Source organism: Pyxicephalus adspersus, chromosome 6, assembly GCF_032062135.1.
Source record: "Pyxicephalus adspersus chromosome 6, UCB_Pads_2.0, whole genome shotgun sequence".
NCBI lineage: Eukaryota > Metazoa > Chordata > Amphibia > Anura > Pyxicephalidae > Pyxicephalus > Pyxicephalus adspersus.
Genome location: NC_092863.1, coordinates 17,524,424 through 17,549,168, shown reverse-complemented (window position 1 = coordinate 17,549,168; position 24,745 = coordinate 17,524,424). Strand labels below are relative to the sequence as shown.

Below are 24,745 nucleotides of genomic sequence, written 5' to 3'. Positions count from 1 at the left end.
ATTAATAAGCATGCAGTTGGGGGCACAGACATCCAAAATATCTGGAAGAGGCTTTTCAGGACTACAGTGCTAGAAAAAAAGAGGAGAAACTGGCCACCAAAAAGATGGCTATATGTTCTCTATTATTGCAAGGGATTGCTGGGCATGGCCACTTTAAATGCTCGAAAAACTACAAGGAATGCACAATGAGATTGTTGCCATTTAAGGTAATTTGATTGTGGGAAACCTACTTAAATGTTTTTTGTGGATAAAGGATCTCATATAGCTAAACAGGAGCATAGCGTGCCAGATATTGATCCCTCGTTTCCATCCCTTACAGATAGAGACTGCGGTTTGCTGTATTTTAGATACTGCAAAATGATTCTGGTCATCTGAAAATAGATAAGGACATCTGCAGGGATGCAGATTAATAAAACTCATATATAAAGATACAAAGTACCTAGACACAGCAGTGTGTGATTGTGACTGGTTTCCTGCTTTGTGTAATGTGGCGATATATCTATCAATATGCTGATCCAGGAGATTTCACACCTGATGGCGTCCTCGGCTCATAATACCAGCTATCGAATGTAATAAGGGAAGCAGTTATTGTGGTTTCTGTTTAGATCCAGCTTTGAGTGATTAGGTTGTGACTCAGATTTAGTTGACATTCAGTGGCATTAACGGCTACTCTCTGTGTCTAGCTATGACTTTGTTTATAGATATTCCCTTACTACATGATAATACCATGGGTATCAGAGGATGGGATATTCAAGTGGTGGTTTGGGGGGGTCATAAGAATTAATAAGCATGCAGTTGGGGGCACAGACATCCAAAATATCTGGAAGAGGCTTTTCAGGACTACAGTGCTAGGGAAAAAAGAGGAGAAACTGGCCACCAAAAAGATGGCTATATGTTCTCTATTATTGCAAGGGATTGCTGGGCATGGCCGCTTTAAATGCTCGAAAAACTACAAGGAATGCACAATGAGATTGTTGCCATTTAAGGTAATTTGATTGTGGGAAACCTACTTAAATGTTTTTTGTGGATAAAGGATCTCATATAGCTAAACAGGAGCATAGCGTGCCAGATATTGATCCCTCGTTTCCATCCCTTACAGATAGAGACTGCGGTTTGCTGTATTTTAGATACTGCAAAATGATTCTGGTCATCTGAAAATAGATAAGGACATCTGCAGGGATGCAGATTAATAAAACTCATATATAAAGATACAAAGTACCTAGACACAGCAGTGTGTGATTGTGACTGGTTTCCTGCTTTGTGTAATGTGGCGATATATCTATCAATATGCTGATCCAGGAGATTTCACACCTGATGGCGTCCTCGGCTCATAATACCAGCTATCGAATGTAATAAGGGAAGCAGTTATTGTGGTTTCTGTTTAGATCCAGCTTTGAGTGATTAGGTTGTGACTCAGATTTAGTTGACATTCAGTGGCATTAACGGCTACTCTCTGTGTCTAGCTATGACTTTGTTTATAGATATTATAATACACATAGAGCTTAATCCGAAATCATGACAAGAAAATAATTGTCTAAATACAAGAGCCATGTATATTTGTAGTTTCTTGGTTTCTTTTAAATCTGTATCTTGAAAGTCAGTCATTGCTGTTTTCTCTACCCTTGTTTGGACAATTAGGAGAAAAAGAGCCAAATGGTGGTGCCATTCTCTCTGATGGACCATTAAGTACAGTGATTGGGGAATCAAGCTGTGAAAGTGTGACACCTTTCCTGTGGGGGGTGAAAACTGCAGGAAAGTTTGGACTGGTGGAGTCTCTGACTCTATTTATACCTTATCCCACTCGATCCGGATCAATCGGGATTGAAACTGATTGAACTCTGATCGGGAAAGGCTATTGTTTTTATTTCTTTACCTTTGCATCAAATAGTACAAATCTAGTGGTGGCGTAGTTATGATCATTATCAAGTATGTCAATGTATGCTGTGTTTGGTTACTGAGGCTAAAAGGAAGACCTTTTATTTTTCCTTGTATAAATTGTGTTTGTATAAATACAGAGTCTTTTGTGGTTTGGCTGCAAATGGGCAAATCCACTTATCTAATATGGTGGCCACTTAGTCCAAACATTAGGTAAATGTTCCGAAAGGGAAACTGGTTGTTTTAAAACCTTGTTATTGGGTAAATTTTGTATTTTTTACAAGTTTCAACCATCTCTGCTTGTTAATAGTGCAGAATCTGCTTCCTACTAGAGCTGTGACTTGGCCTCACTTTTATTAATGCATAGTTGGCCTTAGCCCAGCAGATTTTTAAGTATGTTTAATAAAGTGATCATGAGAATGTTGGCTTTTGACTTGCATGTATTTCGAATAAGCATTATTTTGCCGTGTCTATAGATATCTGGAAATGGTAACCTTATTCGATGCCGAGTGATAATTACACTATTAGATATATAGATAACTGCTAGAGGTAACATTTATAACAATGTATAATAAAGGTCATTTTGAAACATTCTAAAAGCAAGTAAACAATTAAAACAAACAAGTTAAACATAAAAGAAACATAAAAGACATGATAATAATAATCCATGAAAAGCTAAATCTCAAATTACGTTCACAAAGATTGCTCCCAACCATTACATGACTGATCATGGGTTTTCTTTATCAGATCTGATTTCTAGCTAAGCTGTCATGTTAATACTCAAAGCTAGAAGCCCCCCATAGAGTCTTTAAAAAGAGTTTATCCAGACACTGATGGTCTTGGTGTGTGTCTGATTAGTGATCTGCCGCATTCCTGGGCATTCTTTTCTTGCATATGTATTGCTACATAGAGGATTCTGTGATTCCGCAAGGCTCCCTGTTTCCACTACATAAAGCCTTCAATAGGGTGTTTCATATTGAGCTTTGTAGCACCGCATTTTCCTGAGCCTGTTGAATGCAATTGAGGAGATGACTGCTGCTAAACAGTCATGGCACAGTGCTGCTAGAGCAAAGGTCACATAGCAGTGTCACAATTGGCCTTGACCAATGCAATAATTCTTCTGTCATTCTATCCATCTGTTAGTATAGTTCCCACCATGTAAATCCCCTCTCAAAAACCCTAGAGAGTTTCTTTTTGCCTTTTTGTTGTTGGTTTATGGTGTGGCGGAGTTGTCCTTGCAGTAAAGAAGCCGGTCTGCAGCCTGTCCTCTCTCTTCCGCACCCCCACCATCTCTGCTAAATACCATAACAATACCTACTTTGTCTTTTTCTCCTCTCCCTCCGTTTGCTTTCTATCCTTACTCCAACAGAATTGGGGTTTTAACTGACAAACTTTTATCCTTCCATGTTCTTCTGAACTGAGACATATCATATATATCTGTTCTGGATTCTGCCAAATTGGTCCTATGTTGTTCATTTTTGGTGTCCAACACACAGAACAGTGACAAAGAATTAAAGCCACGCTAACTTAATTTACTAAGCCGTAACAACTGTTGTTAGCCATAACTATGATTATATTTACCAATGGGGGATGAATATGATTGCCAATTATATCAGATAACATAAGTATTATAGTTTAGAAAATTGAGTCCAATGCTTTGAAGAAGTAACGGAGATGTCATGATACTGGTAATGATATGTTAACGACTATGTTGCTAATGTTTTATTAAAAGTGTAAAAACACAAAAGTAGCTTTTTTAGGTTAAAAAGCATTGCACAAGGACAATCCCTGCAATCAAACTTTATATACTAGAATGTTTATTAACACTCCTATCAACATTGCCGATGCCTTCAACGTAAAAGAAGTTATGTGGATAGGGTTGTCACGTTTTCTGGTAAAAACAACAACTGCCTGTATGGCCTTTCTCTTTTCATAACAATGGCAACCAGGCTAATAAAATTTCAGCCAGGTGACTATCCTATATGTGGATAACATATGTTTCATCTGTGATGTAGGTACTCTTAAAACGTATATTTTTTTAAAGAGGGTAAAACCCCTGTTGGGTTTTTCTTTACATATTCTTTGTTTTCATTTGAATGTCAAGTGATTTTTATAGTTATATTGTATAGTGTGTATGTTTATTTCATTTTAGTTATTTTATTGCCTTTGTAGTTTATTCCACATTGGAGCTTGCAGTTATGTAACTGTATGAAGACATCAGAGTATTTACATGTTCAGCTCACTCTTATTTTTCTTTCTTTTAGCAATTGAAACTCAGAGCACCAGTTCAGAAGAGATCGTCCCCAGCCCTCCATCACCACCACCCCTCCCCAGGATCTATAAACCTTGTTTTGTGTGTCAGGACAAGAGCTCCGGTTACCACTATGGGGTCAGTGCCTGTGAAGGCTGTAAGGTAAGTCTTCTTGTAGCTGCATGTGGATAGGATAGAGGAGTACGTCTGTCTGTAAAAACAATTATGGATCTTTATTTTCTTGTGGTAACGAAAGATAAAACTTGTGATGTGATCATAGACCACAGTCAGTTGTCAGGAAATTAATATACTGATACAACCAAAACAATCATTCTGGTTAACAAAGAAGAAAGTTTTTTAGACTTCATTTAGTTTAAAAGATATGGGACCATTTTTTGGTGAAAACATTTCCTGAGTTGAGCCAGCCATTCAACTTATTTAGGAATTTTCAGGCTTAAAGTATCAAGTGCAAAGCTTTTGTTGGGTTTGGGTTTTTACAGAACTCCATTAGACAGATGACAACAGGGACAAATCTTCCATGTCTCCCTCTACAAAGAAAGAAATGTATTTTTGTCTGTGTTGCTGCTGGACAGTTGCTACTTTTTTTAATTTTCACTAGTAGTTCTTCTGATATAACACACTTCCTGTCCTTAGGTGGCTACAATCGCTCCATCACTTTATGTATGGAGGGAGCCATGGTTGTCACCCAGACTGCAAACGTTGTCACCCAGACCTTTAACGTATCTGAAATTTGTAAATCCCCATGACATTTGGGGTCTTGGGGGTTTGTAGCTAGGAAGATAAAATTGTTTTAATGTATCTGGTTCAGGTCACACAGTAAGTTACTAGAAGATTTTTCTAGCGAGGTCAACATTTTTTGTGCTTGCTGAAAATGTTTTTGGCCCGATATAGAAAACAAAAGCATCCAATGATTGGGGAGCTGCAATAGATTCTAGTTCTTTAGTTATCCTTTCACTGGCTTTGTTCAAGCCTGACAATCTATATTAATATTCTTCAGAAGTCACTTAAAGCAGTAAAAAAATGTTGTCTGGAATTCATTTATTAGTACTAGTCATGCACCCAGCCTGACATTTCATTTTTTATATTAAATATTATGTCATTGTAGAATTTCCAGGTATTTTTTCTACCTCTAATAGTGAAAACAGAACTTGTACCCCCATTCCCCCTGATATTGCCTTCATCTGCTTTACTTTCCAAAAGGATATGATAGTGCAGTCTTTGTTCAAGTATGACCCAGGGTCAGCATCTACTTCCTGGATGAAATGGTGGAATTCTGGTGTCTGCAGTTTTTTTGCTGTGTTCTCAAATGTCTAACACTGCATACAGACAATAAATTTCTTTTTTGGTCATTTCAGCTTGAGTAAAATGAACAAGTGCTGGGCACACAGCGCTGTTAAGTTCTGTGGAGGTAGTAGGCAACCCGCTGTGTCGTGCTCAGTCACTTAGTGATCTGCAGTTTATTGCTAAACTATGTCCACTGTACACATGATAGAAGAAGATCAGGATCATGTCTCAGGCAGCTATTATTTATTCAGCCCTTGCTGCATTGTCCCACCCTGTAACTTTCTACACAATTACAATGTTGCAATCTAATTATTGCAGTAAAGAAGACTGCTTTCTCCTTCTCTGCCTAGGCAAAATTATTTGACCTGATCTCAGGCACAGATTTTAATGATAACGATGAACATTTTTGAAAAATGATAATGTTGCTATATATTTTGGCATGTCAGGAATTTAGGCATGCGGACTTTTGAGGTCACTAAGGTTCACTTCAAAGAGATTCTTTCAGGTCCCTGAAACAAAAAACAATATGGCACTCTATAGGAGAAGAGCTGTTATATTCAGGTCTCTGGCTCTTACCTCTCTTCCTGTTTCATAGCTGAAGACTCTGTTGGCATTGTCTTTGGCATTTGACACTTGGCCTGTTGGATGCCTGTGTCCCCCACCATGTACAATGAATTCCACTTTTGACTCCTTTATCGCTATATAGGAAGGAAGTCATAGAAGGAACCACAGTATTGCAGGGGAGTACAAGCATCCAGTACCCGTTTATGTTGAAGAAACAGATAAAGGATGAGATAGCGTAGCTTTTATTTTGCCATTTAGGTAGTGTACAGTGGCTAAAAATCCTCACTCCATCCTCATGCACATGTATTATCTGCCTGATAGAAATGTAATTCATGTAAATAATACCGTGTAGTCATTGCTTGTGGCATTTCTCCCTGCAGGGTTTCTTCCGGCGTAGCATACAGAAAAATATGGTGTACACATGTCACCGGGACAAGAACTGCATTATAAACAAGGTGACGAGGAACCGATGCCAGTACTGCCGGTTACAGAAATGCTTCGAGGTTGGCATGTCCAAAGAATGTAAGTGTTATATAATTTATAGACTGATCTTTCTTCGTGTTCAAATTATTTTATAGGACACAGGGATTTTATTGGGTTGTTCTTGAGATTGATAGAGGTTCCTTGAACAATAAGAATTGGTTACCACTGACGCCAGTTAACTTTTTAGCTAGTTGCAAGGATGGCATTCTTCCCATTAGTGCACAATGAAAGAGCCATTCTTTACAATGATCGCCACGCTTATATACTGTGAGCTTTGGAAAATAGTATTTATAGCAGGGGATCCCTGAGGACCTGAAAGTTTATTTGAAGAGTTCCCCTATGTTAAAAATATTGAGAAAGGATACTCTAGATCTTCAGTTGCCATGTGTGCAACACATATGACCAGCCGTCACACCCGTCTGACATCAACAAACTGGCCCCAATTATCACCAAAGGCAGGGCCTGATTATAGAATGCACTGTGCATGCAGCAATAGACAAAATTTATATGAAAATATTGCAGAAAACACAAATGTTATAATACTTATTCAACATTTGTAACTTGAACTTTATTTTGGTATATTTTTAAATTGGTGACTTTTGTTCCACTTTAAGGGTCAATCCATCCATAACTTATATTTTAGTTTAGATGCCAGCAAGTGTTTTTTTTTTTTTTTTAGCTTATTAGCATCTGAGTACTGAATTAGGTTGAATGCTGGTGTTGTATTCAGGACATATTTGGCTGGATTAAGCAGAATCTTCTGCTTGTGGGCAGCTCCAGGCATTTCGGCTCAACAGGATTCAGGGGAGAAAGCAAATACAGTATAGAAAATTCCCAGCTAGTATTGCAAGCCTCCATAACAATACAAAACCATAGATCTGTGTCAAATCAAAAAGTTAATCAAAAGAATTGTAATTTTCGTAAAGTGAGGCCATAAGTTTACCCCCCATTCAATATTTTCCCTTTTGGTGACCAGGAGAAATGGAAACCCAGCAGAGGCACAGCCAGCAATATAAAACTTTAAATGGTCAAAACCATGCCAATATAAACTAAAAAAAAGTTACTCAGAATCCTCAGCACAGCCAAATTTTAAATGGAGATGATAGCAGGGTCACTTAACTTGTTTTGCATAATTAGTCACCAGATTAATTAGTCAATATAGTATATCAGGTGTTAGTGAAACATTATAGTTGCTAAACAGAAGTAAAAATGGTTGGGCAGGTCATGTCAGAATGTGTTCTGTATATTTAACTAGAGCTCTACTTTAAAGGTTAGATGTGGCTGGTGTTAACATCTTAAAGTAAATAAATCTCAGTTTTCTTTGGCTGTACTGCCTTGTCACAAGATATCTGCAGTGATCCAAAATTAGGGCTTCTTCATCGTGCCTAGAACCAAGAGTACAAATGCTGTATAGCAGGGCTGTCCAAATCCAATCCTTAAGGGCTGAAACTGGATAGGATTTTCATGCAAGCAAGTTCTGAACATTTATAAACCGACCTTCTAAATTACTTCCGTCCTTTAGGAAAATACTAAAAAATGTTTGCAAAATCTGGCTTTTGAAGACTCAAGTCATTGCTTTTTTACAGTTGGTGTTGACAGTTCTACTTGGAAATACAACACAACCAAAGTGGAACTAAACCCTTACCAGGCAGGTCCTTCATTGCGATGTCCCTTCTGCAATAAAATAACCTTACCTGCCTTTTCACAATTTTTTAAATCCACTTATTTGTCCCTATTCCATTGCGGAAGCCACCATCTTCTTTCTTCTATTCCTGGTTCTGATCTTTGTCTGGGCTGTATGTTCAGGAGTTTATTATACATACATATATATGTGAGCCCCCCTCATGTGATATTGGTCCCCCCATAAAATCTTGTATTGCACAATAGAAACATCCCTCCGATAATAAATGAATGTCTCGGTCTATCAAAATTATTACTGACATTTTATTTGAAGCATTTTTAGTGTAAACGTTAAGGAGCTGACTTTGTGCTTTGCTTAATTTTTTTTACAGCGCAGAAACTTGCTAACCCATTGCCAGGACCAGATTTATTCATTTTTTTAATTAACAATGTAAATGTTCAGCTATAGAGGGAAAATGTAGTCACCTAATTAAATAATGTTATGTAATTTATCACTATGTCCCATTAGAGAGCTGCCAATTGCCTAATGCTTTGTATGTGAAATTGCTTCTATAACCCATTAAGCACATTCCTACCATAATGCCAGCTCTTCTTTAGTAAAGCTGACCTTTTAAACCAGTATAATATATCCTTGTCATGGGGTCAGTTTTCTCTTTAGCTTGACTGACCTTTTATCCATTAAATATGTCCCTGTCATAAGGTCATTTTTCTCCTGCAGAGAACAATGGGTTAGCGCTGGCTTCACCTCCGTTACCCTGCACTAGCCAATTCAGCAGCTGTGCTCTCTGGGCTATGAACACACTTTAATGTTGTTGTAAACAATTTTTCCTGATTGTTTGAATTTTTACAGTGACATTGGAATCGATGAGCACTGTACACCCATTGCTGTGTGTGCCCATCATTTGCTTGGCTGGACAGCTCGGGTTGAAATTAAATGTGTAAGATAATTTTGAAACATACAATGTAAATTAATTCATATATTAAATATAATTGATACATTTATTGGAATGCAACATTGAAAGAACTACACTCTGAAAGCTGAGCCCAAACAAAATCAAAATTAGTTGCGGGCGTTGCCTATGGTCTCATGGCATTTGATATTTTTTTCCACATTACTTACATACCATGTCTCCCAAGCCTTGTTCTATGTGGCCATCTTGATAGAAGCAGGCACTTGTTTCCTTATGTCTAAAGCTACGTACACACGTCCAACGGTTCTCGCCCGATAATCCGCTCAGGGCTGATATCGGGCGAGAATCTGGCGTGTGTACAGCTTCTGATGTCCATCATCCAAAAGACCGTCCCGGCGGATTGATGGACGACAAACGATCCTAATGCAAGGGAAGAAGGAGAGAGCACAGCAGGGTGCTGCTCTGTCATTCCTCCCCTCTCCATAAAGCAGAACGGTGCTGTATGTACAGCACTCGTTCATGCATCGTGCAGTGCTATTGGTTGGAAAGGATCGTGAAAGATCCTTTCCAACGACTATTATTGCACGTGTGTATGCGGCTTAAGCCTCCAGCAAGCAAAACAGTGAGCGTCAGGGCCTTGGATCTCAAGATAGAGACATACTGCTATGAGGCACAGAAGTGTTTATGACTTTTACATATCAGGAAGTATACTGCTTTTTGTTTCTGGGTACAAAGGGTACATTTTTGGTTACTACTAAAACACATTTTTTAGATGTTTCCTATACTATAGTAAATCTTCACTTTTAGTTTTAGTTTAGGCACCTTCTTTTCTCTTTTAAAATCTTGCATCTGAAACATACACATTTCAATTGGGCAAACTGTATTTGCCACACATATTGATGCTTAGCAGCAGTTATACACACACACATATATATGTATACATATATATATATATGTGTGTGTGTGAGTGTGTGTATAACTGGGCTAAGCAAGCAGCAATACGTGTGGCAAATACAGTTTGCCCAAATAAAATATGTATGTTTCAGATGGAAGATATATAATGTATTTATTATTTTGGGCTTTTATAACACTATAAGTAGCTGATATCTAAAAACTCAATCCTATATTTGTACTGTGAATTGTACAGTCATGTTCATTAAAGGCTCAGTCACCGTTTATTTTATTGTTGTGATAAATTTGCACAGAGCTGGTCATCTGCCATGTTTTTTGTATAAGGAACTTGCTCTCCCAGTTGGATTATTTTTATTATTTATTTAAAACAAAGAAAATGTAAATATGTGAAGTTAAGTGAAAATTGCACGATAGACAGAAAACAATAGCAGTGCTCATGACACAGGGCTGAAAATTGCCATAATTTTAGTAACATTGATTGTGAATGTCCGTTCTTTCATCATTTTTGAGCCATACCTTGGTCGATGGGTGCACCACTGGTGTCAAGAATTGATATCTCCTTGATATTGATCCTTTACTTACAGTCATGCATCCATCAACCAGTCGATATTCATCCTGAAGTGCTGACTGGTAATGTATGGTGAATGTTGCTGTTGGCTGGCAGTTGTTAACAAGTGCTCCTGGCTATATTATCTTCTTGGCTGGGTGAACATTGTGGTAACCAGGTAAAAACTGATATCAAGAAGGTATCAATTGTTTGCTCTGGTTGGGCACCCATGGGCTATGGTATGGCCAGTTTTAGTTAGATCACCACCTAATATGTTGCATTCTTGTCATGTAGTCCTTTTATGTTTCTACCTTATTCGATATGCCCAATATTATCCAGAAGTTTTTGTGTCTTTGCACAAAACGCCTGAGTAATAGACTTTTTCGCGCCAGCTCTCTTTATCCTGAGGTTTTTAGAGCATGACTAGGCTTTTGCTGACAAACAACACCCACCTGCTGACTGATCTCTATCTGCCTTTTGAGACTCATCAGTACAGGTTGTTCTGGCGAGCAATTTAAACTGCTATTGATGCCGCCTTTACTAGAACAATGAGTACAAATGGGGACTTTCAGGCAGTGCATCCTGTGAAATGAAGTAGTTCTCTCCAGTAAAGGCAGCCTGAAAGCCCATGCTATAGATTTGATAACATGCATAACTGATAAGCACTTTGTGATAACATTAGTCATCTTTTTATTTCCACAGAATCATTTTTTTGTTTTATCTCCTTTGCCACATGCTTTTTGCTTTTACTGATATCAATCATTATAAGCAGCTTACGTGTATGTGGATAAAGCTGCGTACACCCTTGCATTAATTATTGCTGGAAACCAATGACTAACGACCGATCCTCCAATAATTGTTAACAAAAAAGTGCACAACGACGCCAACGAACGAGGATTGACGCTGGAAACGGACGACTGTTCCGGCAGATCTGATTGAGCGATGATCACTATCTATTGTGTGTACGCTCGTTTAGTGATCGTGGATGTTTTTGCAGTAAACTTTCTCCTTTACATGTCACTTCCTGCATCGTTCAAACGATCATCTCTAGCGTGTGTACATCATTGGTGGATTATATTTGAACGTTACAACATGTACATGTAATTGTGCACAATACGATCGTTCAAAATAATCGTGCATAATCGTTAGTCGTTCGTTTTCTAATGATAATTATTGCAAGCTTAACAGTGCGATATAACACAATGGCGTTTTGATTCTAAATCACAGGAAATACTTTATGCCATATAATGCTAAGTGGTGACAAGCTGTACTTTTTACCTCATAGTCAGCCATATTTGTTAAGGTGGATCATCAGTCATACACATTTACCATTTTTTAAAGCCCTATTACTTAAACTGAATTGCCATTCCACAAAAGTAACTTTAGCTGCAATTATAAAACTTTTCTCTGCCATGGTCATTATGTGACACCCCTCTTTGCGGAATTTATCACTGGACCACCACCAAGAGGACCCTTAAAAGGCCAGGACCAGTCCTAAAAGACTAGATCTCATCACCAAAGTCTCTGTAATCTAGCAACTCAAAATCAAGTCAGATAATGGCGTATAAAAAGATCAAAAAGCCTGTAAGCTTCCTCCCGCATAAATCTACCCGAAGAAACATGTTAAAAGGGTTTCACTTTTTTTTGTATCCCTTCAATGGGTTGTGTTGTACCATTTAGAATGAAAAAATTTATGAAGTGACTCTCGCGTGTTAACAGTGTTCATAACATCTTTGAGTATATGGATTTCTCCGCTAGTGGCTCTTTGTATATCACTGTTGCATTGCCTCCCATAAATCTAAGCAGATGAAGTATTACAATCATTGCAAAGCATAACTAATGATCAAATACCTATATAAGTACAATGGATTTATGTACAAACTATACATACATATTGTAACTATTTTCAGTCTGTAGATTTTGCAGGAAAAATCACCAGTCATGAGAATGCCCATTGTTGTAAAGTGTATAAAAGTTCTGGCATAATGTCCCTGCAAGACTCTTAGCTGTTCATGGCATGAGCTGTCATGGGTTGGGCTGTGTTCTCATTCTACAGCAGTGTCTATTTATATCGGATAACATCCAGTTCTGATAATCTCATCTTGTAACTGGTGACACTAGATGACTTATCATAAACACTTCACTGTGGGATTCTACAGCCATTGATCACCTGTTTGATATAGTCATGTTTTAACAGAACCATATCTTCTGTCTATACAGCTGTACGGAATGACCGCAACAAGAAAAAGAAGGAACCCCCAAAACCCGAAATCACAGAGAGCTATGTCCTAAGCCCCGAGACTGAAAATCTGATTGAGAGAGTACGGAAAGCTCACCAGGAAACCTTCCCTTCACTTTGCCAGCTAGGGAAATACACTACAGTAAGTTTTTTTTCCCCATAATCTTGTAGTATTTCCTACAAAACCACCTTCAATGCAGGATATTCCATCATTACTGGTGTAGTGCCCAAAAGTAAAAAAAAGTCAGCATATTTCACAAATCCTTGTGGTCTTCTAGAATTTGTCATATTAAACTGCTCGACTGCCCAACCTTCTCAAATTGATAAAGCATATACGAAGGCAGAATTTATGTTTGGTTAACAAATCTTCTCTGGGATCCTATGCTGGATCATTACATGTCCAGTGCCTCAGAATTTCATGGTTTCTGCTGCACAGGAAGATTAGATTTGAAATGAACAGCCCGAGAGCAGAGGTCACTACTTCACCTGCCATTAGATGGGTCAACCGTGGCTTCTGCTTCCATTCATGTATGCATTATCTTATGTGAAAGACAGGGTAGTTTTAAAACATATTTCACCTAAGCAGACCATGGTGGTGCAAATTACTGGCTTTCTACTTTTCTTGAGGTTTGCAGCTGTGAATGAATTTCTTTTAAAGAGCTTTGCTCTGTCTGCCTCTTAGGAAAGCCTTACTGGCTCATGGGCATTTCTCATATTGGGCAAGTAAAGGCTGCAAGTGGTCAACCACACTATGATGTCAGCAAGTCACAGTGGTTTTGAATAAAGAGTCAAATTGGGTATAAGGCAATGTGAACAGACGTAGGTATAACTAAGGTGTAGGCCAGATAAAGGAGGTCGAGGGTATCCTGAAAAAGAAGCTATTGTAAACCATGAGTAGTAAAAAAAAATTTGACACATACTAATATGTTTTTATTTTTGTTTTTCTAGAATTTCAGTTCAGAGCAGAGAGTCTCGCTAGATATCGACCTCTGGGACAAGTTCAGTGAACTCTCCACCAAATGTATAATCAAGACAGTGGAATTTGCCAAACAGTTACCGGGATTCACCACTCTCACCATCGCTGATCAAATCACCCTCCTCAAAGCCGCCTGCCTGGACATCTTGGTCATTCTTTTTGCTTACAAAATTATGTTCTCATGTGAGCTTGTTCCCTGAATAAAAGAAATGGCCAATATTTGATTCATCCTGGTAGGGTATGTAACTTATGAGTACAAATGGATAGAGCTAAGACTTTACTTCTTTCCTGGGTGAACTCTTTTTAACTTAGGCTGGGTATACACTTGCAATAATTGTTGTTGGAAAGGATCTTTCACTATCCTTTCCAATGACCAAGAACTGCGTGATGCATAAATGAGTGCTGTACATACATAGATGGAAAGGGGAGGGGGAGAACAATTTAGCGGCACTCCGCCACGCGCTCTCCCTCGTCACTTTTATTAGGATTGTTCGTGATTCATCGTCCGTGGATCCGCCAGGACGGACGTTTAGATGACGGGCGCTGTACACACGCTAGATTCTCGTCGGATATCAGCCCTGAGCCGATTTTCTGACGAGAACCATTAGACGTGTGTACGTAGCCTTAATAACTAAATATATAAATTTTAGTTTTCTAATTACAGACATCATATGTTTAAAACAAAACTTTAAAATAGATTGTAGGTTGCCTGTAAACATGTTCAAACCACATGGAACTGTCTTAGCACAAAGGAACGTGTGTCTTCCTCTTTGGTGTAACTGCACAATGATGTGCATGATTGTTTGTAAACGACCATTTGCCATATACAAGACTACTCCACTTCCTAAGCACGCCATATACGCTGCTGGACAAAAGCTGCACTCCTTGTAATGAAAGAACAAATGGTCATCTCCAGGCAGAAGAGGATGAGCAGATATAGTTCTGTCTTCCATAATGCTGTTTGTACACTTTGATCTTCATCTCCTAAGGGCATAATAAGCAGACGTCATTGGCCTGACATACGGGCAGCTGCATAGTGAGTCACATGTCTTCCTTCTAAATGTCTTATTCTGTAGATTAGTGCAGTGTATGGACAAGAGGTAAGGAGAGACACCATTACTCTGTACTGTACTCTCTTAATTTCTGTGTATAACCTTTTATGCATTAGAGTTTACCAATTCTTTCATTTTTGTTATCTGATCTTTATACTTATTTTTCTCCCAGAATTTTGGGTTGTAGCACTGGCTTTGGGCTGTGGCCAGTCCCACCAGGAAATGATAATTCCTGTTGTATTCCAAAGATAAAGTTAGAGTTAAAGATGCCTACTCAGCTATAGTCTACATTCAGCTTAAATATTAGTGTTCATGGATAAAACTTTGAATGCCTTGATCTGCTCACTGCTTTCCCTTGCCTGTGCATTTCCGCCAACCCATCTTCAGCATTGGCCCATATAGCTGTTCAGGAGCTTTAAACATAGATACATTCATATGTAGGGAACATCTAAACAATAAGGGAGGTTTATTTGACCAAAGAGCATGTAAAACAAGAACAGCCTTTAGATAAGGAGCTTAGAAAACAGCAGGGGTAGTAATACAAATCCCAAGTTACCTTTTTCCAAGCTTGCTAAATCAGTCTCAAGGTTGATGGCTGTCAGAATTGGTACTGACCTGTATATTTGTGGGCGCTCAGTAGAATTGGTTGGATAATAATATGGCCAGTTTAGTTTTTTTTCCCTCTCAGCAGTTACATTTTCTAAGATAAAGCATATATTGGGTTGTACAAATGCTCAGTTATGAGATGCAACCAGTGCTATTTTTGTTAAAAGCTGATTAAAGATTTTGGACAGTTTTATGAACAAGTTAAAAGTCAGCAGTCTATTTGTACACGCAAACCTTTAACACAATAAAATTTTTTTTTCCTTTGGAAACTCCTTATTGTCATCATCTTTCAACTAAATGGCAGTTGATTGTTTTGTTTTTCAGATCTTACGAATTTGCATACGTTATACCCCTGAACAAGACACCATGACTTTCTCAGATGGTCTCACACTTAATAGGACGCAGATGCACAATGCTGGGTTTGGACCCCTCACGGATTTAGTCTTTGCCTTCGCCAATCAGCTGCTACCGCTAGAAATGGACGATGCAGAGACTGGTCTCCTGAGCGCCATTTGCCTCATCTCTGGAGGTAAGGATATGGCATCATCTAGCAGACAAAGTTGTTCAGTGCATTAGGCTCAAGTTTTAACCCCTTTTTTATGCAAAAAATATTTTGGATGGTACTATGGGTACTCCCAGGTTGGGTTGGATAGCCAGGTTTAGTTGGGTTGGATAGCCTTGTACAGTCACCGGTTTTCATATTTTTGCACTGTGGTAATGCTCATTGCTGGGGTGCACAGTATTGCACATTACCGCACATGTTGACAATGCATACACAATTTTGGTCTAGTGGGGTGTGCTTGGTAGTCCTCATAAATATATGCACTGCCCCAACAGAGTGTGAATTGGCGACTGATGTTAAAGCACTGCCAAATACCAGGCTAATGTAGACAGACCCCAAGGTATTTTGTGTTGTGAGCATCCACCAGGGTTTACCCATTCTATCCAAAAATAGGAAACATGTTATGACTTTAGAAGCAATTTAGTACACAAAAAGGCTTTGTCCTTTAGTAAAAAACGCTTTGGGCTTGTAAAATAACCACACCTTAGTTGATGGGATTGAGATGCATTTCAGTAAGGTAATAAAGAAGAATATGAACCCATACTTGCTCCTAGTTTTTCCCTTTATAAATATGGGGATGCTGCACGCTATGAACCCTGCCTGGCTTTAGGCAGGCCTTGTTAGTAGGTTAGTGGTGTTTGCATTCTTTATGGGTCTTTATTAACTTTGGTTCTATTTTAAAGCCAGAAAGCACCTTTATTTGGAAAGTCCAATTATTTTTGCAATGTATACATTTTATTTGAATGGTCAATAGGTCTAAAGTACAAGTTGAAAAATATTATAAGTGCAGTGTCTGGTATTACATGCCTATCAGTATTAAAGGAATGTGATAACAAAAGATAGAGATATATACACTCACTGTGTATATATTGTATTTGTTCCTGTAGTCTTAACACAACACTGCATTGGGCATAGAAAACATTCAACGTAACCTTTAATGGTCACTAACATTCATTTGTGTGCATTTTTTTATTAAAAAAATGACACGTAATTATAAATTAGAGAATGGCTGTCTGTTTTCTTACATTGCAAACAGAAATCCCAACTCACAAGGACTAGATCAGTGTGGTCTACAGCATTTATATCCCAAAGCTGTTGCTCCCGATAATCATTGTTATATTAAATGCAAAGGGCAAAAGTGAAAACCATTCCACAGTTCTTCCCGTAATTAATTTTCGATAATTAGTGTAGATTTACAAAGCAAGCATTGTCTGCTCTGTCCTTTAATTGCATAATGTCCCTTTATATTCCATGCAGTCAGCATCTGCTGAGTTATTCCTGCCTGTCTGGCGCACAACGACTCTTTTAACAAGACTGCTGCTTTAAAAGTTTCAACATTTGTCATTGCAACAAATTTATAAATGTTTTACAAAGGCTTTTCCTCTGTGATTGGGTTTTGTAGTTAACAATTAATCATGTGATGTGTCTTGGTTTAAGCATTTACATTTTGAGAAAAGGGTTATTCTGACCTTAGACTATAAGGACATTAGATTGTGACCCCTTTTGAGGGACATCTAGTGAATGGACTTTGTGAAGCACTGTGTAATATGTGGCTGCTATATAAATACTAATTATTAATATTAAAAAGAGCAGTGGTATTATTATTTTTAGTGGTATTATTTTGCTGTATTTAGCCTGTGCAGAGACCAGAGCTGTGGGTGGGACTCAGCAGGGCATTTATATACCATGTAAGCACCAGTTGAATCGCCAGCGCCACACGGTGGTCAGCCCTACATTTAAAGTTTACCTAAACAAACCTGCTATTGTAACATAATTTGCTTTGTGATAAATGTTTATTATTCTGATGTTAGGAGCATATTGTAACAATGCAGAGTATCTTATCAGATCGGCAGGACCTGGAACAGCCAGACAAGGTGGACAAGTTACAGGAACCTCTACTGGAAGCGCTTAAGATCTATGTCCGGAGGAGACGACCTAAAAAACCGCACATGTTCCCCAAAATGCTGATGAAGATCACAGATTTGCGAAGTATCAGTGCCAAGGGTAAGCATGTATATTGGCTGCAAAATATTAATCTGAACTTAAGCCCTACTTTTCAGTTTTGCACTTCTCTGATGCCCCTCATTACAATGTAATACTGGCACTTCCTAAATACCAGTTAGCAGGATTTGGGATTCCTGTAGTTAATAGTAACAGAATGATTCCTGGTTCTGTCCTAGTACTGGGGCAGGACTGATATGAATCAGGGCATATTATTAGCTGCTTCTACTTCACACGGGCCCTGATCTGCATTGGGACAGTGAAAAGGGAGCATTGCCCAGTTTGTGCTTAGAAATGTTCCAAACACATGCAACTATTTTAGGAGTGTTCATATTTTGAGTAGTGCGAGAGGAGACTTGTTTAATTTTAGAAGGGCTTAGGTCCTCTTTTAAAAATCTTAAAGCAAATGCTTTTATTATAAAAGGCACTACAGACATTCATGACCCATAAGCTATAAATTGATGAAGTTGCTATTTTATTCAGAAAAAGACAAACAAGATCTCTGCATCAATTTCTCCAGTGGAAGTCGGTCTATACCAAAGAGCCTTCTCCTCTACGGGCAACTCCGCTTCTAGTACATTTCACTACAGAACTTTAGTTCAGAGAGTTATTATGGGATCAGGACAACCAAGGAACATGTTACAGTATGTAGACAGGAGTTAATGAAATATGCTTTCTGGTCTCAGAAGTAGGCCAGCAAATATTTGTGGTTCATGCCATTCCATTATTGGGTTTCAGTTGTTGTTATCCTGAACAAAATTCTCATGAGAATCATCCTCGTTGCTTGACTAAAAAACATAATAATTTTCCGTTTCATTTGCCTCTAAGAGTATGCTGATTAAAAATCATTCTCAAAAGCTTTGTGTTAAAATGAAAGTTGATGTTAACCATTTCCACTGATATCCTGGGGTTTATCTAAAAGATTGGTATGGATACAGTATAAAACATTGACTGGGGAAAGCTGGTAATACAGAGTTTAGCTCTAACTTGAACAATATGTGGTAAATGTTGTGTACAAGTTATTTTTCTTCCATTTTTTGCCATGGGTTTTTATATCTTAATCTCCAGACCCAGTCTTTTACTTTCCCCTGAAGTGGGCCAGACCTTGGCCTAACTCCTTTCTAATTAGGGTTCTAAATGGTATATTTCATAAAAACATGGTGCAAGTTGAAATTCAAGGAAAACATAGTAAACCTCAAAAATCTGACTGTGGTTTCTTTTATTGACTTAGGTGCTGAACGTGTGATCACTTTGAAGATGGAAATCCCAGGATCTATGCCTCCTCTCATCCAGGAGATGCTGGAGAATTCTGAAGGCATGGACACCTTAGCAGCTGAATCTCCTAATCTGCCACCTACCCCTGTTCCCCCAGGAAGCTGCAGCCCAAGTCTTTCTCCCAGTTCCACTCACAGCAGTCCCTCTACACACTCGCCCTGACCTCCCAGCAGGCTGTGGGAATAAGGCGATGGAGACTTCACCAGCGCACTCACTTCATCCCTCCCTCACGTCTCACCTAGTTCATCTGGCCTCATATTGGATGATGCTGTCCTTCCCTGGCTTTACCTTTCATTCTGCACTCGACCTCAACAGTGAAGCATCACTGTAACTTGGTCTGGACTAGTCTCTGCAAGGGTTGGGATAAGCCAGCGTGGAGATAGCTGCATATCATAACGGACAAATATCTGCCTCTCCACTTATCTCTTTACAATTCAACCTGTGCCTGGACTTCTCACACCCACTGGAATGAGAACAGACTCAAAGCAAAGCCTAAGACTGAGCAAACTCTCACACTGTGCCGTGTGATTGTGTAGGGAGGGTGGGGGGCGCCAAAGGACTGGGCTCCAACCAGAGAGCTGTGACCATTGTCAATCAAACCACTTCACATTGGGGGGGGGGGGGGGGATTGTACTGGGTCACGTACTCCATGCACTGCCATTGCTTGCACCCCAAAAAGCACTCTGTTCTTAATACAGCTGTTGTTCTTTTTTCATATCCATAGGAATAGCAATTTGGGGTTTTGAAACTGGAAGGGAAATGAAAAAATTTAGGTTCTTACATAAATTGGTGCAAAAGAATATATATTTTTGTAGAGGTTTCTCCCAATGTTAACCCACCTTTTTAAAATATTTTAAAGTGCTATTGTGTAAAGTTAGAAATGTAATTGTTGCTGCTTGGTAGCTGGAAGGGAAACATACAATGTTTAAAAACCATTTTTGTATCCTGCTTAAAACTGTTTTAATGGGCCAGGAAAATAACTGTGTTACGTAAAGATTCCTTATTTCCAAAGCGATTTTAGTTTTTAGTGGAAAAATCCAAGGCTAACTTACTTTCCATTCCCCACTACTGCTAGTAAAACCTTTGGTATATAGACTTTTAGCCTATACAACTGCAATGGTCACTGTCTCAGTTGTGTGATAGGTTAGCAGGTGGAGGGAACCCCTGAAAGGTAAGATTACACGGGCAGGTATAGGACAGCAGGAAGCAGGGTGTAAAATGGAAAATCATTGTATGAGGCTTTAAGTCTACTTTAAATCATCTTTTGTTTTTTTTTTATATTTCTTGGAGCTCTGGTAGTTCCCAGCTCTATCCACCTGCCACTTCCACAACCTTGTAATTGTTCTTTTTGGGGTCTTCATATCTTATGTACAGCAGTAAATACGAGAGGTAATAATATATCGCCACAACACCGCTTCACTTGCCCTATATTAGTGCTGATTGAAGCTACAAAGTCCGTTTTTCTGCTTCATTTTCCATATTGTAATAGAAATGCAGAATTTGGCAAATATTAGTAGAACCTTAAGAAAATGGGAGTGCAGACCTTGGCTGGGTGTTAAAGGGGCCGGTGGTGGTCTTAGGTGCCTGGAACTCAAACAGAAGTTGACTGATTCTTTAAATAAATATGTAAAGACGAGGGTTTGTTCCTGTTTTAGATAGACTTTGGAAAATGCCAAAGTTTTCTTTTTTTACTGTCTAAGAGAGAGTTCTATTCACTTCTTGTCTCAAAGACGCAACCTTTTTTGATTTTCAATAAGGGTTACCTTGTTGGAGGATGTTCCCCTAAACATTTGGATTTTTGCATCACTTTCTGTTTTAAAGACAAGGATCCCAAAGAAAAAAGAGTGAATCTCCTAAGCAGAACACAGCTGACAACAAAAGACAGACTGAAGTTTCCTTTTTTTGTGGGGCTTTACATATATTGTAAGGTAAATTTATCAGAAATATGGAAACTGCCACTGGTGACCCAGTTCTGAAAATACTAGTTATTGACTGTTATGCCTGCCCAATGGGGCCATTTACTAAACATTTACTAAATCTGAAAACAAAAATGCAGGTTAAGAAATGTGGAATCTTTATCTGCAGATTTGTTTTGGGTTTGGGTAAAGGATCTGAATGACTACCATTCGCCTAGTATTTTTCAGATGGAGTAGTCAGCAGTGGCACCCTATATCTTCATTCCTAATATTCATCACATGTAACTAATTCAGGATTTCTAGTCACCAGTAAAGAATTTTACATTCATAATTGCGAAAGTAGATTTATTAAAAAAAACTCTTGTTTTAGCGCAAGTTGCGTCCTGCTTAGTTGCCAAAAGCTCCAGCTTATAGCAGTAGAATTTTAACCCAAAGTGGGTGTGGTTATGGATGTGGGTGTGGCTATGTTGGGAGGGCCATCCTTGTCCAAGAATCCTGGCAGTTGCATTAATTGCAGAGTGCTTTATGCTGGAGTGCCTTATGGAAGTGGAAAGTGTAGTTGAGTCAGTCCTGCACTGCTGACCACTTAGGACAACTGTACTGCAATGACCTGGCTAGCCCAATAAGATTGGTGTTTTTGCCGACTTATTGGGCTTAAAGCTATATTGTCATGATATACCAGCTGCACCGTATCACTGGTCTAAACCTATTTCTTTTAACCACTAAACAGCTGCAATCTCCTTCATCCCTTTCCACCTCGTACCCCCCACTGAAACTTGCTGTTTGTACACGTTATACACACCAGCAGAAAACAACTAAAAATAAAAAAAAAAAAGTTTTCATTTTGAAAGGGGGTTGGGGTGTTTTCCCTAAGGTAATGAAAAACAAAAAAAAGAAAAACTTAAAAAAAAAATAAGAGATGTGAAAGTTTTTTTATGTGAACGGAAAAGATTTTTTTGTTTTACTTTGAAGAATTTTTTTCCTCGAGTTTTCTGTCTAACTTCTGCACAAACGTTTATCTTTATATTAAAACAAACTTGTTTGTTTGACTCTGGTTGAACTTTATTTTCGAGATTGTAGTAGTAACATGAGAAATCAGTTATAAAAGTACCTGAGGTCCAATTTCTGCTGCAGATTTTCTCAACTGGGGTTCCTCCAGAGCAGTGGTGGCCAACCATTTCAGACTTACGGACCACCAAACTTATGGGCTCCAGACCGCGCATGAGCAGGGGGCCGTGTGTCACTAAAAGAAACTTTCCCCCATAGTGATGTCATGATGCTAGAACCGGCACAGGCTCGGACCTGCGATGGGAGAGTGGGTGCTTACCGTCCTGAGGCTGAGATAGGTATGGGAGACATGGTCTGCGGATCTGGCCGGTGAACCCCCCAGAGGGGTCAGAAGCTAAGGGCAGTTGCCACGTCACGTTCTTCCCAGTGACCACTACACTTAATATACTATGAGCTCTGGATATAGTAATTATAGCACAGATTCACTGAAGACCTGAAAGTTATTTAAAACGTTCCCTGATGTTAAATTAAAGAAAGACTGGTCTGGGGTTACCGAGTTTTCTTCACAGCTGATTCTGGCTTCATCCTCTCTTTCTTTGCAGTCTCCCTCTAATAGATTTGGTTAAATAAATGCCCAGCATTTTGATGTAAGAGGGAATGCTGAAAAGCTCGCAGCCCAAACCACAAATCTAAGCATGATCTTTTTAGTTATATCTGGAAAGATCACGTATAGTCATCAGGACCAAAGGACTATATATTTTTTTTTTAATCCTAAACAGAACAATGGAATATTGTGTTGAGGTGTTAAAGTTTTGATGGAAAAAAATCTACAGATAATCCATCAATTTTTAATGTAGACACTGAGTGATAAGTTTACATCCTACTCAACTTTGAAAGTGGTGTGCCAACTATTAGCATGGTGAGACCAAAGATTCATCCGGATCTGGGAGACCATGGTAACATGGTTAACTCTGGAAATTGTTGATTATTTTTCTGATTTTAGCAGATCTGGAAATATCAGCTTGTAGGTGTTCAGGGAATGTGTTGGGTTTTTAAATCATTAACCAATTGAGTATAAAGAATGTCAACCAAGTACAAAAATGTTGATAAACTATATTGAGTGGAAAGTTACTTATGCACATTTTGAAACATTATTAGCTATGCTACTAAAATCTGGAGACCAAACAACAGTCCTGGCAATGGCAACACTTGGGTTCCCCATGCCTAAAAAAATTCAAGCTCCAAAAGTAAGCAGTAAAAGTCATGGCCACAAAGTTATTGCAGAAAACTACTCTAACTGTCTCTGTCAGTTAGAAGAGTCAATTGAAAAAAACAGTATGGGAAACAATGGAAAGGTGTTCTCTTCTTGCAGAGCAACGTACCAGCTTACAAGAGTCACAAGGTGATAACATTTTAAATAATTAGTGCATAGACTGTACAACATATTCACCAGACTTTTCCTACTACATCTATATTCTGTTTCAAAAACTTTAGAAAGACATTATTTAGATGTGTTGGCAACAGCAAAGCAGTATTTTAGAGACTGTGAATCTGAATTTTTTTGAAAAGAGTTAAAGAAAAGAGAGGAGTACTCATGTGATGAGCGGTGAGTTACCCTTGGGGTGAATACATCTAAGATTAATTGCTGTAGATCTTTCTATTCTTGGTCAGATCTAGAACATCTTCACACCCATTTGTATTAAAATAAACCCACATGACAATCATGCATTCCTTATTGCATCTCTAAGGCAATAGGGAATGATTTGGATAAAAACTTGAAAACTGAATTAAAAAAGTAGTATACAAATTTATTAATTTAGTTATGTATTTGAAAATGTATTTTGAATAGGAAAATATAATTAACACAATGAGTCTTTAGTGTAGCTTTCAGTAAAATGGGAGAGGAGGACTTTCATTCGCAAACTAGTCAGGTTCTACTGCACTACACACTGTTATTGTAAGTACTTAGACATTGATAGGAGGAAAGTGCAGAGTGATGACTTTTACAGTGTAGTAAATCGCTCTGGATGTTCTCTTGACCAGGGTGCACTAATTAGATGTAATATAGGAAATCGGAGAATAGTCAGGGATTTAGCATTGTGTGGGGGAAAAGGGTGCCTTGTTTAAATCTGCTAATCTTTTCACATAAACAGTTGAATAAAATTCATTTTTCCTGTAAGTTTATCATCCTGTTTAATCATTAAAGCAATTGGCTTGCTGAAACATATATATATTATAACCTCCAAAGCAGAGTGAGAATTTCCCCTAAAAACCTTATCCAAAATGGGAGCTCCAGCGGGATTCTGTCCTTAGTTTGTAGCTTCCAGATTCAGCCTAACCAGACCACCTATAGCTCTCAGCTCCCCCATATTTAAAAGCTTAAAACTTCCAACCCAAAAAGACACCAAGATAGCCCATTGGACAAAAAAAAATTACTGCAGAAGACTGGTAATTGTCCTCACAGCTACCACCTATGCAGATCTCTAGAAACTCCATATTTTGATCTGGAAACTCTATACTTAATTCTTTATCAATACAAGTGGCCCTTTCCCTATTAAGGGGAACCAAACCTATATATAATTCTATATATAATTTACAGATAGCATTTCCCATTGTGACAA

At 38.5% G+C, this 24,745-nt stretch overlaps 1 protein-coding gene across 2 annotated transcripts in view; it reads left to right on the top strand.

Moving 5' to 3' along the window:
• RARA (retinoic acid receptor alpha) overlaps positions 1-22,165 on the top strand; it is a 107,779-nt gene extending 85,614 nt beyond the window's left edge. For both annotated transcript variants that reach the window (XM_072414813.1, XM_072414814.1), the window contains 7 exons: positions 4,140-4,288; positions 6,376-6,517; positions 12,710-12,870; positions 13,677-13,853; positions 15,687-15,891; positions 17,770-17,928; positions 19,157-22,165. In XM_072414813.1, the coding sequence (XP_072270914.1) occupies positions 4,140-4,288; positions 6,376-6,517; positions 12,710-12,870; positions 13,677-13,853; positions 15,687-15,891; positions 17,770-17,928; positions 19,157-19,362 (1,199 nt within the window). In that variant the 3' untranslated portion in view covers positions 19,363-22,165. The remainder of the gene's footprint in view (positions 1-4,139; positions 4,289-6,375; positions 6,518-12,709; positions 12,871-13,676; positions 13,854-15,686; positions 15,892-17,769; positions 17,929-19,156) is intronic.
• The last annotated feature ends 2,580 nt before the right edge of the window (positions 22,166-24,745 follow it).